Source organism: Kryptolebias marmoratus, linkage group LG17 (genome assembly GCF_001649575.2).
Source record: "Kryptolebias marmoratus isolate JLee-2015 linkage group LG17, ASM164957v2, whole genome shotgun sequence".
NCBI lineage: Eukaryota > Metazoa > Chordata > Actinopteri > Cyprinodontiformes > Rivulidae > Kryptolebias > Kryptolebias marmoratus.
Genome location: NC_051446.1, coordinates 18,987,224 through 18,999,771, shown reverse-complemented (window position 1 = coordinate 18,999,771; position 12,548 = coordinate 18,987,224). Strand labels below are relative to the sequence as shown.

Genomic DNA, 12,548 nt, shown 5'->3' with positions numbered 1-12,548 from the left:
ACAAGCTGCTTTAATACCAAAACACAACTATTGGACATTAAAACTGACCTGCAGTGCCCTCTACTGACCACAAATAGAGACACAGACTATAGTAAAGTTTCAAACCAAATATAAAATAAAGTGCATTGTTTGTTTTTATATGGTAATGTTGAGTTTAGAGTTTGGAAAACACGTTTATTTTTATTCTTGAAAACATTTGTCAATTCCAGTATTTGGTAATATCAGCTATTTAAATTAAAACTTTGGTCAGTTATTTTTCTTAGACCCCATCTGTGCTGTGTTTGCATTCCAGTTTCATACAAAATATTAATGCTGTCATTTATGATTTTGCACTTTTTTGTTTTTCAGACTGCTTGTAAATCAGGGTTTTTGGGATTACCATGTCCTTACCTCAGCAAGAAAGTGTAATAATCGTTTGTTTGTTTTTCTTCTTCTCCTTGTACGCAGATAAATGGAATTGAACTTGATAATAAAACTCTTTCTGAATGTGAATCTCTGTTGAGGAGCTGTGGAAACTCTCTCAGCATCTCTCTTATTAAGGTGATTACCTTACATAAAAGCATTTATTGTATGGTAGTTGTTGTGAAGCTGCTAATGATGGTTTACTTCCCTTTTTTTGCCAGTTTTTCCCACAAAGCTATTCTGGACAGAATTTATTTGAAACTTTGAGGGACTCTGAAAAAACTTTGCGGCTCCAGTCTGGTGAAATCCACACCAGGAGCTGCAGGAACTCTAAGCACAACTGCTCAACTCAGACTGATGTTTGCAGCTGCAACTCGGGCAGCAGAGAAGAGGAAGTGTGTAAAGATGCTTGTGATTCCTTAGGAAGCAGCAGCAGCTCTCATTCCCATCACAAAACCTTTTCTCACACCTCCCAGCACACCTGCTCCGTTTCCACTTCCCATTGTCCGTCCGAGCCACATCCAGCACTCTGTTACCCAAGGCAGGATATCAGCCCTCACTCCCTCACCTTCACCCCTGTTCTTTCCGATGGAAACTCTACTCAGTCACCTGTAGACAGGGGGCAGAGTTTCCCACTGAAGGCCACTGTAGGGACATGGCCAAAAGTCATAGTGGGAGCTTCTATTACTGAAGCAAACCCGCTGTCAGTCTTTAAAAAACCCAAACAGAGGAAGTCCATCTTTGATGTGGCTGCTTTCAGGAGGCCTGAGACAAACCCTCAAGTGGACTACATGTCCCAAATGTCCAAGCACTCGCCACAAAGCTCAGTGTCTGAACCTGCCCATACACCTCCCACCCCACCAGCCAGGAGCGACTCGTTCCGATTTAAGCATCGTCAGCAGAACAGCTCTGCGTCCGACTCGACTATCACCAGTGGCACTCCTCCAGCCTCCGTGGCTCAAACCACAAGACCCCAGGACGAGGGACTGGTGGGGAACCAGCTTTATTACATCAACACGCCTCCAGAAAAGACCAAGAACAGCCTAAAACACTCTGAGGATGAGGGGAGTCGACACAGGGCAGAGGTGCAGGAAAAGAGGCGGTACCGGCCAAAATCGGCACCAGCTCTACGGCGAAATGTGACTCCACTACACATCCCTGCTCCCATGCAGGTAACTGAGATACCAAAGTCATTTGTTTTGTCAAAAGTATTTCCCAATGAACAAACAATTCCAACCACATAACTATAATATTCACTGTATTTCTTGTTGCTTGCTTAGTTTAAATACTAAGTCTTATTTGCTGTTTGTTGGTTCTTTCAGACACAAACTTTCTCTAATGATGACCACTCCCCGGAGCCGGTGGACTTGTTACGCTTCTCTCCTTTGAGAACTAATCGGTACAGCATGCCGTTTGCACCCCCAAGCTACATTAGCATCTCAGCACGTGAGTCATCTGCACATCCCAATGTATTCTGTTTTGCATCTAAACAAGAGTGCATTTGTCAGTTGAAGGAAATTGGAGCTCAAATCTCACACTGTGCCTTTTCAGACCCTCCACAACGATGTTTAGCACAGTGTCCTGCTATGGCAGCTGCTGCGAGGAACCCAGTTTATACAGCCTGGAGCAATGAGATTCAAACCACCAATTGTCCTTCAGGTCCAAGCCCAGGGATCTATCTGCATTCACAAAGGTTTTCTGCCAGCATATTTGATTTTAAGCCTAATCTATTTGTTGTTGTTTACCTAAATGGATGTTTTCTTTGTGAACATTTTAGAATCATCATATAAAGTTCCTATGACCCTCATCTCTGCATTTTCTATTATAAAAATTAATAACGTTGTGCAAAAGGGGAAAAAAGGCCAAATCTGTTGTTCCATGTACAAAATAAGTGTCCACCCTGCCCCAGATCCCATGAACAGATGGCACGAAGCAAATTCTATCTTGCTCTGGGTTGAATAATTGACTGCCAAGGGACTTATATAGGCCTCTTTCTCTGCTTTTAGCCCCCAGCATCATGGACCCCTTAGTTTGGACCTCAGCCACAAGCGCGATGGTGACTTGACTGAGATCAACTGCAGCCAACCACCACACAGCACAAACTCACTGCCCTCTGCAGCCAGGCTGAGTATGTATGGTGTCCTAGTTTCAAAACAAACAGAACTTGTTTAAAATGTCCTCTAAGTAATATGTGGTATGATAATTTAACTTAAAACAGGGCAGGTCATTCTAATGACAAAAACATTTCTCTTGTTTTGCTGGTATTTGGCCATGCAAATGTCTTGGGCAAGTGCAGAAAGAAATGCTGATTTCTACTGTTTGTTTCAATTATAGTTAATCTACAAACTCAAGAATTAGATTTTTTTTTTTTTAACATTGGAAAAGTAAAAACTAAACTTTCTTTCTTCTGGCCACAGTGAGTTGCAGTAATCATCTGTAATAACCAGCTACATTAGTAAACATGAAAAAGATCTTGTTGTATATAGAAATAATGGTGATGGGAGTTTCACAAAGCCTGTCTATTGATGTCACACAAAGCAGTTGATCCGAAATGCAATAAATTTTAAAACCTGCGGACCATTAGTTGACTAGAATTACATTTATCAGTCAGTGGAAGATTGAGGTCTGACCTCAAAGCTGCATTTATTTTCTACATGGTTCTAAAAGAGGCGAGACCTTAATGTATGGTTTAATACAAAGCAAAGATTATACATTTGATTAGCATTTAGTTATTTAGGATCCTGACCGTAAGATGAACCACGATAAAACTGATCTGATTCAGCTCAGAAGATGACAGAGACTGATTGGCTGCGTCAGATGTCTTCTTCCTGAAGTTTAGGAGTTCTGCCATTTCTGCCACAAGAAAGGTATCTGACCATGCGTACACAACATTTCTTTTTTTTTATTTTTATTTTTAGGCTCCCCTGGTACGTTACAGTTTCGGGCGGAACGCATTAAGATCCCTCCAGCTCGTTACTCCCGCTCTGCTGGGTCGGACAAAGGTTTGGATTTGTTTGGATTATATCACCTGTTGGTGAACGCTGCTGCTGCTGTAAATGACACGAGCACTTGTCTCCACTGTCACTCCAGGCTCCCTTTCACACTCCGAGTGTAGCAGCCTGACGCCTCCGATGTCTCCTGTCAACCTGGACACGTCATCGTACTCCAGCAGCCAATCGCAGAGCTCCTCTTCCTCCCAGCCCAGGATATCAGTCAGTCCTGCTGCAGTCGGTGACAGGAGGAGGGAAGGGTAAGCCAGCACCTCGTCTGCATCCCCATGTCATCATTCAGCAGAGCATGACATGTTTTTTTGTTTTTTTTTCCCACTTATTTGTCTGGTTCATTGTGATAAAGTGCTTGGGATGCAGTAAACAAATCTATCACCTTCATCTCAAACTGTCAAAACACTGACTCACCTTCGATAAATTTATTCTCTGCTACTGATCATCATAACCTGAAAGCTTTCTTTGCAACTTCAGACAATCAATGTCTCTCTTTTTACTTTCCTTTTTTTTTTCTTTATCTGCTTCTCAGATTTCTCTCTTTCTACGCTCCTTCTGTTAGACGTCCACCAGTAAAGCCCAAGTTCTTCTCTTTGAGAAGCTTGAGGTTCGTCCCAAGCTACTTGTAGCACAAATGGAATATGCAAGAATTACAGAGAGCACTCTCTAGATAATCTTTGTGCACACTGCAAATATAAACGCTATGTTCTGCTCCATTTAGCAGCACTGGTGCATGATTAATTTGAATGTTAAATTTACCCTAATAATGAAATGGTTGTTTCCCTTTAAGTCATCATCTCTAATCTCTCTGCTTGTTAATAATTAAAGATGATGTTAAATTTAGAATAATTGCATGACACTGAGTTGGATTTGAAAGTGCACTTGACACATTCTGCACAGCTTCTGTATATGTTTGAACCTTTCTTATTGAATAATAATAATAAATGGCAATCTTTATACTGAAAGAATCACAAGATGTAATTTAAAGTAGAGATTGTAAAGCTGTAATGTTGCTGTATAATAAATTACTTTAAAATTTGTGCTGTCATATTTATTAATGGACTTCAAAGCAGTCTGCTTTAAGGAAACTGGCTGTATTGCAATTTCAAAGGGCGTTTGTTGTATTTTTCCTCTGTCAAGCTTTTTAAAAGTACTCATTGCAAAGTATAAAATCAAAGTTATCCTGAATTTGATCAAATAGCGCAGTTTGAAAGAGTTCACTCCAGTAATTTTCCAGATATGTTGATTTGCAATTCTGGATTGCAGGTACACGCTCAATGTAAACAAAGCCCTCTACTGAATCTGCTGAAAACCACACGGAAGGTTGAGTCGGGTGATTGACCTGCATTAGGCTGTCTGTATTCTGTGTAGATAAATGAATACGGTGGAATCAGACAAGCGTAAAATCTCAGAAGATGTTTTTAGGTGGAAATAGGAGTGAATCTGCTGCTAAATGAAAAGGAAAAAGGAATGAGTCTGTCAAGAATAAATAAAAAACTCTTTTTTTTTTTTTCTTTTTTTTTTTAGTTATTTTGGACCAGTCTTGATGACTTTGCAGTGAGTACTTTTTTTTTTTTTTTTTAAAAAAGAACACCAATATCAGCTAGTGTTGCCCTCTAAAAGCCCTGATCTCAGTCGTATTCAGTATTTACGGCAGGATGTTAAAGCTAAGGAACACAGATGTAGATTGACAAAATTCTACTTAAACTAATGTTGGTTAGAAATCAGAGTGGAACAATACTGTCTGTTGTAGTTCTGAACTTTATCAGTAATTGTTTTGTTTGTTTGTTTTTCTCCTCAACTTTTGTATCAGTCAGCATATTCCTTTTTAATTCAACTTTGTAATAGCTTCAAAAAGCCTAAATATTAAGTATCAAAGCTTTTGAACTGGTCACTTCAAAGAAAAAGAAATTGTTTATAATTTTGGCCCCACTTTAATGTTTCTTTGAAACCTACAGCTGTAAGCACTCATGCCTACTTGTAGAGTTTGTATTTTTCTATAAGATTTTATGACGAAACACGACAAATAAGTGAATGCTCTTTTATTCTGCAAGGCCGTTCTTGGGGGATCCACGCAATGTGACGGTACAGAAAGGAGCAGAGCCATTGGGGATCTCCATAGTGAGTGGAGAAAACGGTGGCGTATTTGTTTCCAAAGTGACACCAGGGAGCATCGCTCATCAAGCCCGATTGGAGTACGGAGACCAGCTGCTCGAGGTAAAACAGCCGCCTTATGTAAAATTCACATTAAAGTCTGTAACTTCTTTGTTTCTAAAGACTCAATGCCATTTCCAGTTTAATGGAATCAATCTTCGAAATGCCAATGAGCAGCAGGCGCGGCTGGTGATCGGACAGCAGTGCGACACAGTCACTATTCTGGCTCAGTATAACCCTCACATGTTTCAGCTGGGGAATCACTCTCGTTCAGGGTAAGAAAATGCAATCTGTTTTTAATGAGTGAAACAATTTTCAAAGTTTTTGAGTCATTGAGTGATTAACAAAATATTTCACCTGACTGCTTCTGTTCTTAGTTCTCAAATGGAGTCAATCAGCAACCAGCCAACACCCCAAGATGGCGTCCCTCTTAGCCCGGAGAACCACTCTGCTGTCGATACCTTAAGTGAGCAGGACGAGGGCACCATGACTCCTCCATCCAGGCAGACAACTCCTGCCACAAGCCCCCACAACTCTTTCAGGTTTAGTATTTTATAATAGTAAGACTAATAAAAGTGAATATTTTGGGTAGAGGGACTGGGAATTTAAAACTTTTTTTTTTTTTTTTTCCCCTCCAGGCTTCCATGCTCAGTTTCACTCAGAGCTGCAGAAACTCGGTTGGTGAGGTTGAAGAGGATTCATGCAGAACTGGGGATTCAGATTTGTGGGGGAAACATTTGTGGCATCTTTGTGGAGATGCTGGATGATGACAGCCCGATGAAGAGCCCAGACGGACTGCTGCCTGGAGACCTGATACTGGAGGTATTAGCAGCGTTTATCCTCTACTGTTGACTCTTATCCTGCATTATTTCTTTACTGAAAATGATTTGTTTCCTGTTGACGTATCTCAGTGTTCCCTTTTATCAGTGGAGTAATTTTCTTACAGTTCAATGGCATCAGCATGAAGAATAAAACTAAAGAAGACTCCTACCTGGAAATGCTAAAACCAGCTGAAACGGTCACATTCAAGGTCCTGAACTGTGCAGACAGCCTCACTGACATCAAAGAGTCTCCTGGAGATGGATTCTTCATTAGGTATGTAAATCGTCCAACTCTTGAAAGCAAAGAGGCAGATTTGTGTTTTCATAACAGTTGAAAAATTCACAAATTAATTCAAGTGTCAAATCAAACCTAATTACAGTATTAGGCAATGTGGATGTTTAATAAAGTGGATATGAAGCACATTTAGGATCTTATTTGTAATGAACTGTTCTGACTCTGTTGGCATTGACAGTTTACCGTATACGTGGTGTTGTTGATCTTTTGTCAGAGCACTTTATGAGCGGGTGGCAGAAGTAGAGCAGGAACTGAGCTTTAAGAAAGATGACATCCTTTATGTTGAAGACACACTGCCAAATGGGAATTTTGGCTTCTGGATGGCCTGGCATCTTGATGAGAGTGGACAGAAGCTGGAAAAGGGCCAGATTCCAAGTAAATACATGTAAGTTAGACCTCCTTTCTCTGTGGTTGTTACATTTTCCAAGCATGTAATTTGCATTTGATCCAGTCCTTATTAGTCTGAAGGACTATTTTATTGTTTGTGTTTCTGAGGATGATTCTGATAGTGTCTGAGTTTATGTGATTTATGTTGATATATCTCTGTCAGGATGGATCAGGAGTTTTACAGAAAACACAGCTCAGCAGATGTGAAAGATGAAAACGGCAGCAGTAAGGCCATGTCTGCCGCCGCTCGAAGGTCATTCTTCCGTCGGCGGCTGAAGCACAAACGAAGTGGATCTAAGGACGGGAAGGAGCTGATGGTTCTGGACGCCATAAGTACAGATTCTTTACCAATTACAGAGGGTAATAAATTATTTTACTTAAGCAGCTTTACCACAAACTTAAAACTTTTTTTCCTCTAAAAGATTTGAGTATGCAAAGTTATTTGTGACAAATGTAGGTAAATATGTCACCTCCCTCAAGTTTCATTTAGCCCTATTTTAAAAAACAGTTTTTACAACATCAAGGTTATTTTGTTTTTTAATGCTGGAGGTTTTATATGTGGTTCTGAAGCAGGATTGTGCTACAAAAATCATTCTGGCTGCGCAAAATCCTTTCCAGGCCTTTGAAACCTGTATCTGCAGTTAATAACTGCAGCTCTCTTCATTGTTCCATCTTTTTCTTCGTCATTTGCATTTCTGTGTTTCCTGTTCAGATGGAATGAGCCTGCTGTACCAGCGGGTTCAGAAGGTGGACTGCTCGTTCCCCAGAGCCGTGCTGATCTTGGGTCCTTTAGTCGAGACCGTTAAGGACATGCTGGTGAAGGAGGCTCCTGCTAAGTTCTGTCGCTGTCTGCCCGGTGAGCTTCTACACGTAATGAGCCTGATTTTACAAAAGGTCATCAGGTTTGTCTCTGAAAAAGAGAGATTGTAAGAGAACGACTTAATTAGGAACATCTAGATATTTTTTTTTTCTTTTAACAAAGAAGTGACAAGTAGAGAGAAATGAATTAGTATAATTGGACTTTTTTAAATGTAAATTCTAGAAATCATGAAGGCGTCTCAGCAAGCCATAGAGCGAGGAGTAAAAGATTGTGTGTTCATCGACTACAAACGGAGGAGCGGTCATTTCGACGTGACAACTGTTGCATCAATAAAGGAGATCACAGAGAAGGTAAATCGAGATTAATTTGAGTTTCACTTTTCACCTTTAATATGGTCTCTTTGGATCAGGCTGTCAATAAAAACTGTTTGCCAGTTTATGACAAAACTGAGTCAAGTCCGTCTTTTTATTAAACATCTTTTTGCCTCCAAATGTTACAACTTGCCTCAAGAAATGACACGTTTGACTGGAACATTTAAAATCTAAGATTTAACTTTTTACATCATCACTTATTTGTTTACATCATTTTACCCACATTTTTCATGCAGTCCTTTGCTGTCATTCTCTTCTAGGACTGCCACTGTTTACTTGACATTGCTCCTTATGCCATTGAACGTCTTCACAGCGTTCACATCTACCCAATCATCATATTCATTCGCTACAAAAATGCCAAGCAGATAAAGTGAGTATTCCCATAACTTTACATGATTATTTCTTACCTGAAGATGCAGTACGTCACGTCTTTATCAAGCTTGTTATTTTTTTGTTGCCAATGCTGTTTAATCACCTACATTTCAGGTTCAGAACTTTGGCCATTCTTTTGATAAAAGTCTTGATCAGTTAATGATCAAAACGTATTTTAATCAAAAGGATGGAAGGGTCATTGACACGGTTTATGCCTGTTAATCCATCAAGTTGATATGATTTTTGTTTATTTTCCTAACATTCTTCGCCTGCAGACAGGCAGTCGAGAAATTATCTGCGGAGTATTTATAATCACGTCCATCCTGCAGATGTAGAAATATATCCAAGTGATAAACCTGATTTGATCAGTCTCATTAGATCAGACACCATAAATCATCAGATGCTGAAATATCAAAAATGCCTTATCTATTTCCATTTGTAATCAAATGGGAAGATTAAATCTGTTGAACCCCCGGGATGTTTATTATTTTTATATACAAGTCCATAAGCACACCCACGGATGAGGACACACTCTAATCTAATGGGAACAGGCTTTTTTTGGCCACACAAATGCGCGCGCACACGCACACTCTTTCACAAATTTATGAAACGGTGCGACAGACAAACATGGGAGATTGATTCCTGCTAAGCCTTCAATGTCATCAGCTGAGTGCCAGCTGTCCTGGGAGGGGCTCTGGGAGCATGTGGCTCCACTTTGTGGCGTGGGCGGCAGAAGTGCTCGCAGCGGCGAGGCCACACCTTCCACAGACTTCCTGCTGCAGGACTGCTACAACGGCTTACAGAAGCTTTACGGTTCGTTCATGTTTTCATCCTCTGAGAGGTGACAGCAGACCACACCGACTGCATACAGAGTCGGGGGAGGGAAACGGATTCTAGGTTGGGTCACTGGTTCCCTCTGGAGCATGAAGACTTCCAGTCACATGACTTCTTCCTCAAACTGGCTGCAGATGTATATTAAAGAGCAAACTGGAAGCATTTAAACGGGTTTTCTTTCAAGTTAATTCATTGTTAGCAGTGTTGGCACTAGATTAAAGATTAATTTGATTCTAGTAGGGAAAATATGAAGTGTTTTTTTATTTTTTGGGGCAAATTTCATGATATAAGTAAACTCACATATGTGCCACTTGTTTACACATGTTTAAATATGCTGAAATTGAAGGTGACTGTGAAATAAAAAATTAAACATTGATATTGTTCAAATAATAAATTCATAAAACCACAAATGACTGTTTCTGGTTATAATGTTGTGCTGACAGATGTTTGACCTTCTGTCATGGTTACTGTTTTACACTTTGACTGTAATTGATTTGAATATTAGTAATAATAAAAAAACGTTGTGCCGTTAAGTAGAGTTAAATCAGTTTTTATGTTTGAATAAATTTATTTTAATTACTTATCAGCATTTAGTCATGGGCTTTTGTTATAAGCCTTTAGATGTTAAGGAACTCCTAAAAGAAGGAAAAACAAAGATACAATTTGGAGCTCATAATAAAGCCGCATTTATTTATTTTGACATGGCAACACTGAGCTTGATCTTAAATTCAGTGACAAAAATGAGTTGTGGGTTTTAAAGAAGCGGATGTTTTTTGTTGCAGTGCTGAAGCACATTTTAATGACTCTGCATGTGTGAAAAGTTTCTGACGGGTGTGAATGTTGTCTCCCCAGAGAGCAGAAGGATCCTTTCTACCTGCGGGATAAACTCTCTCAGAAACATTCCAAGGAGCAGTTTGAGGCGGCGCAGAAAACGGAGCAGGAATACAGCCGCTTCTTCACAGGTTGGTGAGAATGGCTTTTCACCCTCAGGTTTAATGTATGAAGTTTATGAATGAAGGTTAATATGCAACCTATTTTTTTATTTTTTTTTATTTTTAAACTGAAAAGTTGATGCTGTTAAGTATTTTAGAGCAAGGTATTGTGGGCTGTTTTTTAGCTCAAAGTTAAAGTTTTAGTATCTGGAGCAGCAAACGGTCTGAAACACCCAACTGTCCGTTTGATTAATGACTGTAAAGAGAGGCAACTTATGGGGAAAGAGTTTTGGCAATGAACACACACACACACACACGGCCAGTGGTCTTTTTAAACAAGGACAAGTTTCACACTTTCACGTGTGCCACAGTCACGATGAACAGAATTATAGTTTAGTATCTGGTAATGTTTAGTGGAGTTGAGACGGTACTGGTGGTAGTTGCCATCAAAGACTAAATGATTTGGCTACATTTAAAAGTGGTTGTTTTTGTCTGTTAAATTAATGTAAACTAGCTTCCATTTTTGGATCGTGTTTTTAAAAAATCAAACGCAAAGAAACCCGTAACCTCTGGGAAATTGAAAGTGTATCTGTATGTATGAGATCTTCAGTTACTGTATGCATGAAACGGACACAAAACCGAGTGAAAATGCAGCATGACGTCTCTGTGAATATGACGTATGAGTGTATGATCCCAACTTTATTACTTTTCACACAAGACATGAGGAACGGATCTCATATAGTGAAAAATAAATGATCAGTGAATCGGTTCATTTTGGTTCTGTGAAAAGCTAAATGGGTTTTGTTTTAAACTGCTAACTGAAATATACTTACTGTAAAAGGTGAATGCGGTAATCTCAATATAGTCCTCTGTTGATTTAAATAAATTTAACTATTTAAATCAGAGGATTTGGACGCCGGACTAAGTTTCTTCCAGTTCTTTAGTAAACTAACTTAAGATGTAAAAGCTGTATTGAGTTACTAACAGTTTTATACCCGTCTTAATACAAAATGTTAATCTCAAACTGAAATCTAAAAGCATTTTAGAATGAGAGGAGAGAAAAGCCACAGACCACCTGATCTAAAAAGGAAAGATTCAGCCACACCTGACTTACATCCCTCCCCTGTAAATATTCCTCCCCACCCTCACTGTGTTGCAGGCGTTGTCCAAGGAGGCAGCGTCTCCAACATTTGCACTCAGATCATGACCATCGTGGAGCAGGAACAGAATAAAGTCCTGTGGATTCCAGATGGCGCACCATAAGACTTTCATCTCACTTCAGCTCACCTGCAAACATGATGTAGTGATTTCTGACGCACCATCGCACCATTAACACAACAGATGAGCTCCGATAACGTCCATTACTTTCTCATAGAACATCAGCACTGATGACTCAATATTCCCACTGCATTAGTGACGTACTGTACTACAGATAGGTTTGTTTACACTAGTATTTAATACTTGAATGTTTTATTCTCCATCATATTTTAGTAGCTCTGCTTTTAGCCCATTTTTGTTGCATGACTATGTTGGACCACAACAAATCTGCTCAAATGGAAACTAGAAGACCATATTCTTGAAATGAAGATGGAGAGGACCACCACGCTCCCTTTCTCCTTTTTTTATATTTATATGTATTTTCCTCCCATTTAACTTATCTAATCAAGTGAAATGTATTTCTTGTAAACCCTTTGTTATACTGATGTAGTTGTTTCATTATTAGGATTATTTGTTTTTATTTATAGAGGAGAAAATTGCTTTCTTATGACGTTGCAGCTTTTGTTCATTGTATGAAGGTACCGTTTTCATTTCAACCTTCCAACGTGACTCTGTGCCAAGTTTATAAGTTCTGTTTGGAAATATTAACACCACCGCTTATAATATATATGTAAATTTTACACCATACAGCGAGTTTGATTCCGTTTCACCACTTTCTGTCCTGCTGGTACTGCTAATATAGTTCTTTAGTCAAATGAAATGTAAAGAAGGGATATTTTTATTTATGGTTTATGGCTGGCTGTCAGTTGAACATATTTGCAGGTACCTCCTGATTCATGCTGGAAAGTTTTACCGACAGATGAAACACTTTGGATAAGGTCTTTTTCTTATATGAAGAATAAGATTTTCTAAAATATTAAAACAGATTATAGTTGGTAAA

At 39.3% G+C, this 12,548-nt stretch overlaps 1 protein-coding gene across 4 annotated transcripts in view; it reads left to right on the top strand.

The window, feature by feature from the left end:
- The window catches only part of LOC108248719 (disks large homolog 5), a 26,326-nt gene extending 13,778 nt beyond the window's left edge, over window positions 1-12,548 (top strand). For 2 of the 4 annotated variants that reach the window (XM_017437695.3, XM_037980661.1), the window contains 20 exons: window positions 448-540; window positions 624-1,574; window positions 1,725-1,848; window positions 1,954-2,095; window positions 2,409-2,530; window positions 3,321-3,404; window positions 3,493-3,652; window positions 4,932-4,961; window positions 5,459-5,621; window positions 5,700-5,833; window positions 5,936-6,100; window positions 6,197-6,380; window positions 6,505-6,653; window positions 6,889-7,059; window positions 7,225-7,421; window positions 7,774-7,917; window positions 8,104-8,231; window positions 8,513-8,622; window positions 10,311-10,420; window positions 11,550-12,548. In XM_017437695.3, the coding sequence (XP_017293184.1) occupies window positions 448-540; window positions 624-1,574; window positions 1,725-1,848; window positions 1,954-2,095; window positions 2,409-2,530; window positions 3,321-3,404; window positions 3,493-3,652; window positions 4,932-4,961; window positions 5,459-5,621; window positions 5,700-5,833; window positions 5,936-6,100; window positions 6,197-6,380; window positions 6,505-6,653; window positions 6,889-7,059; window positions 7,225-7,421; window positions 7,774-7,917; window positions 8,104-8,231; window positions 8,513-8,622; window positions 10,311-10,420; window positions 11,550-11,653 (3,465 nt within the window). In that variant the 3' untranslated portion in view covers window positions 11,654-12,548. The remainder of the gene's footprint in view (window positions 1-447; window positions 541-623; window positions 1,575-1,724; window positions 1,849-1,953; window positions 2,096-2,408; window positions 2,531-3,320; window positions 3,405-3,492; window positions 3,653-4,931; window positions 4,962-5,458; window positions 5,622-5,699; window positions 5,834-5,935; window positions 6,101-6,196; window positions 6,381-6,504; window positions 6,654-6,888; window positions 7,060-7,224; window positions 7,422-7,773; window positions 7,918-8,103; window positions 8,232-8,512; window positions 8,623-10,310; window positions 10,421-11,549) is intronic. The other 2 variants (XM_037980662.1, XM_017437703.3) reach the window with 1 other exon arrangement.